The sequence below is a fragment of the Pygoscelis adeliae genome, unplaced genomic scaffold (genome assembly GCF_000699105.1).
Source record: "Pygoscelis adeliae isolate BGI_AS28 unplaced genomic scaffold, ASM69910v1 Scaffold240, whole genome shotgun sequence".
Lineage (NCBI taxonomy): Eukaryota > Metazoa > Chordata > Aves > Sphenisciformes > Spheniscidae > Pygoscelis > Pygoscelis adeliae.
Genome location: NW_008824050.1, coordinates 670680 through 674313, shown reverse-complemented (window position 1 = coordinate 674313; position 3634 = coordinate 670680). Strand labels below are relative to the sequence as shown.

Genomic DNA, 3634 nt, shown 5'->3' with positions numbered 1-3634 from the left:
CAAGCAGCTCATACAAATCAATTGCACTCCACATTAAAATTCTGGACCGTGTGGAGTCCTGCAAAACAGCGATGCGAGTCAGTGATCCAAATGACAGGCTCGGTAATTTACTTGCTCTCATTCCCCACTTAATTCTTTAGAAGAGCAACTGCTCTGTGTTCATTTAAGAATGCATGAATTCAACTTGGAAGTAGTATTGGGCAAACAAAAGGCAGCAGAGTTACTGCTCCATTTTCCCCTTCACTGATCAAGAGTATTTAAAAAAAAAAAGGAAAAAAGTAATTTGCAAAGAGTTTTGTTTAGTGCTGTTTAGTCAGAAAGAAGAAATAAAGTAAGCACTAGATATTAAATATTCTTTTAATCGTTAAAGGAAATGTGCTGGGGATCTGAAAGTAATCACCTGTGCTGTTTTGTACTTTTTTTTTTTTTACAAGCTGATGTACAATGAATTGAAGTAAACTGCCATAATCAGAATTTTTAAAAGCCATCATCTTTCAGGAGCCACTTTCCTGTCACTAAAAGCTTTATGCTTTCCACTGGATCAGGCTTAATTAAGGTAATAATTGTTCTATTGCAGACTGGCAAGACCCCCGAGTGGACAGCTCTGTAATTTTCGGCAAGGCTTTCTTTGATCTCCATTTGTTTCTGTAAAGTCTTCATACTGGCCAAGTTTACCCAGAGGAAGATTTCTACTGTTACAAATTGATGAATTAGAAATTGAAATTAGGCATTGTGTGATACCTGGGTGTATTTTGTTTATTTCAGAGCCTGAAAACGCTCGGGGACAAATTTGGCTCTCAGCTGTACTAATGGGATTGCACTGCTGTGAGTTGAGAGCACAAGTTACCCCGAATCTTTATTGATGTGCAATTTCCAACACAGGCATATCAGCAAAACCAAACCCAGCCAAGCTGAGCAGCCTGATTTTGCGAGGTTTAGTTGCACCAATGCAGAGCTCACCAATTCTAGCTCACTGCTGCAGACTGCCTACAAAGTCCTGGGGAGGTAAATAAGTGCCTGTTTGAATTTCGTGACACACTAAAGTGCAGTTACCAGGCAGGAGGCATGCAAGTGCATATCAAAGTACAGTCCTAAACATGGCTCCTATGGAAAAGGTGGGAATCTTTGTGGAAAAGCTATTCAACATATAAAGCACTTAGGCCCAGGAATTACAAAGGAAAGCACAACTCAGTATGAGAGGACTGAAAAATGCATTCCTGGAGAAGCAGTTTAATGCAAAGGGGAGAGAATGGCCTCAACTGGAAATATGACATCTGATTCCCATTTCATTGTTACGTCCTCTTCAGTGGCCCTTTACACTATCAGGAGCCCTGGGCAATGATCTCTTCTTCAGTGCAACGTGTTATCACACTCGACATGTGCCTGAGCTGGCTTTAAGCAAGCTCACAGCAGTGAAGCTGGAGCGCTACAGGTTTTGCCTTGAGCCAGAGACCTGAGCAGGTGTATCAGGATGGGTCCATACAGGTCCATCCTGTATCAGCATGCAGTCCTGCATACATCTTGCTCCCTAGAATTGGTCCTGTTCATCCAAAGTTTGGTTATACCTCACTGTGCCATCAACGCTGTCTGACTGCAGAGCCCATGCTTCTCTTACGTAAATAACCATCAGCCCTATCCTTTCCAGCTTTGTTTGATGTGGAAATATCATATGTGATCTCCAAGCTGTAAGGAAAACATCATCTCTTGAGCATCTCTACTTGACTTCAGTGTCTCCTACCATCTAACAGCTGCTCTTGCAAAGTTGCCAGTCTGTGCTTTAGTTCACTGAAAAAGGACTAACCCATATTTCTGGAGCCAGTCCTTCCAGCCTTCCACTGCTGCCTAACTCGCATGATTCCTTTGGTTTGGTTGGTTTTCAGGAGCTGTTTAAGAGAGAAATGAGGGTGTTTTCATAGGCGTTTTCTTCAATTTTTTTTTTCCCTTGTTCTGTCACTAACTTGTTTTTTCTATTCCGTCTTTAATCTGCTGTCTTTATGGACTCAGCTTCAGAAAAGGGAGCGCTCTTGCAGGGCCTATGTCCAGGTATTTCTTGTGTTTTTAATACACGTGTTCAGTTGTTTGACTGAATGACTGTGAAGTGGGTCTTGTCTCTGTGAATAATATGATTATTACCATCTTTGTGGCAGCAAGTTCTAAGGTTAAGGTTACAGGATAATAATTTCATTCTTCATCTGCCCCCACCTGCCCAGTTGCTCTCAGACTTGGCAAAAATTTGGGGCAAAATCTCTGAACCAGAAAGTGGGAAAAACCACAGGAGAGATCTGACAAGACTTATCCGGCTATCAGAATAAGCAGGACGGTATGGATGCGTGCAAGTAAAGAATGCAGAACTCCTGCTCATGGAGGTGTCTCCAGACCAGCTGGGTTTCGCTCGCGGCATGTCACTCATATAATTGCCTCCTGCATTTCCTTAGTTTTCTTTCTTCCCGTCTTACACTTGCAAATTTAGAAACAATTTGAAATGACAACAATTGGCATGAGGGGGGAGTTAGGTTCATAATGAAATGCAGAGTGTCCTTGCAGAAGAATGTAGGAAAGAAGACAGTGCTGCAAACTAAATATAGGATTAGGAACATAACGTCCCATAAAATTCACCTAGCTGTGGCCTGAATTTTTAGGCTTATATTGTGTTTTATGTGAACAAAGTCAAGCCTCAGCATTTTGGAAAGACCTGCTTGTAGACTTTTCAAGAGTGGGGCCTCGGGTTATGTTATTTATCCTGTCACCTTGCCTTATAGCATTTGCTCCAATGACTTTTATATAAACCTGTTTGTATACTATGGGTGAGTTAATGCTGCTTTAAGAAATGTGAATGTTTTACCTTCTAATTTCTGTCTTGTGCTTATGAACATTGATGTTGTACTTATGGGTGGTTGATCATTATTTATATGTGTATGTATAACATGCAGAGGTGTAAAAATGAACCCCATGTTTCTGGAGAGGGCTGTCTATACCTGAATTTTCCTGCAAAATTCAGCTTCCTACAGTGCGTATTGACTTTATTTTCTGAGTGCATATTTCATTTAACGTGTGGGATTAGATGGTTTAGATCTAGGACATTAAAAATAAAACAGTACCGCTCTGTGCTGGTAGGCTGTCTGTCTTCCCTTTGGATATGATCATGAGAGAAAGTCACCTTTTCCCTTCCATAATCATTAACAGATAAAGATGAGTTATGGAGTTCCATATCCCTTGTCTGAAGTCACTTCTCTTAAGATCTCAGAGAAAGTAACTAGCATTTGAAGGAATTTAGGTTTACAGTGCAATGCTCACTCCTGAGCTAGCTATCTTAGAGTCATAGAATCATATATTAGTTTGGGTTGGAAGGGACCTCTAAAGGTCATCTAGTCCAACCCCCCTGCCATGGGCAGGGACATCTTCAACTAGATCAGGTTGCTCAGAGCCCCGTCCAACCTGACCTTGAATGTTTCCAGGGATGGGGCATCCACCACCTCCCTGGGCAACCTGTGCCAGTGTTTCACCACCCTCAGCGTAAAAAATTTCTTCCTTATATCTAGTCTAAATCTACCCCCCTTTACTTTAAAGCCATTCCCCCTTGTCCTGTCACAACAGGTCCTGCTAAAAAGTTTGCCGCCATCTTTTTTATAAGCCC

At 41.6% G+C, this 3634-nt stretch overlaps 1 protein-coding gene across 1 annotated transcript in view; it reads left to right on the top strand.

Moving 5' to 3' along the window:
* Window positions 1-3634, top strand: part of LPHN3 (latrophilin 3) — a 331880-nt gene that overhangs the window by 240374 nt on the left and 87872 nt on the right. The window contains exon 10 of the mRNA XM_009333609.1: window positions 2005-2043. Coding sequence (XP_009331884.1) covers window positions 2005-2043 — 39 coding nt within the window. The remainder of the gene's footprint in view (window positions 1-2004; window positions 2044-3634) is intronic.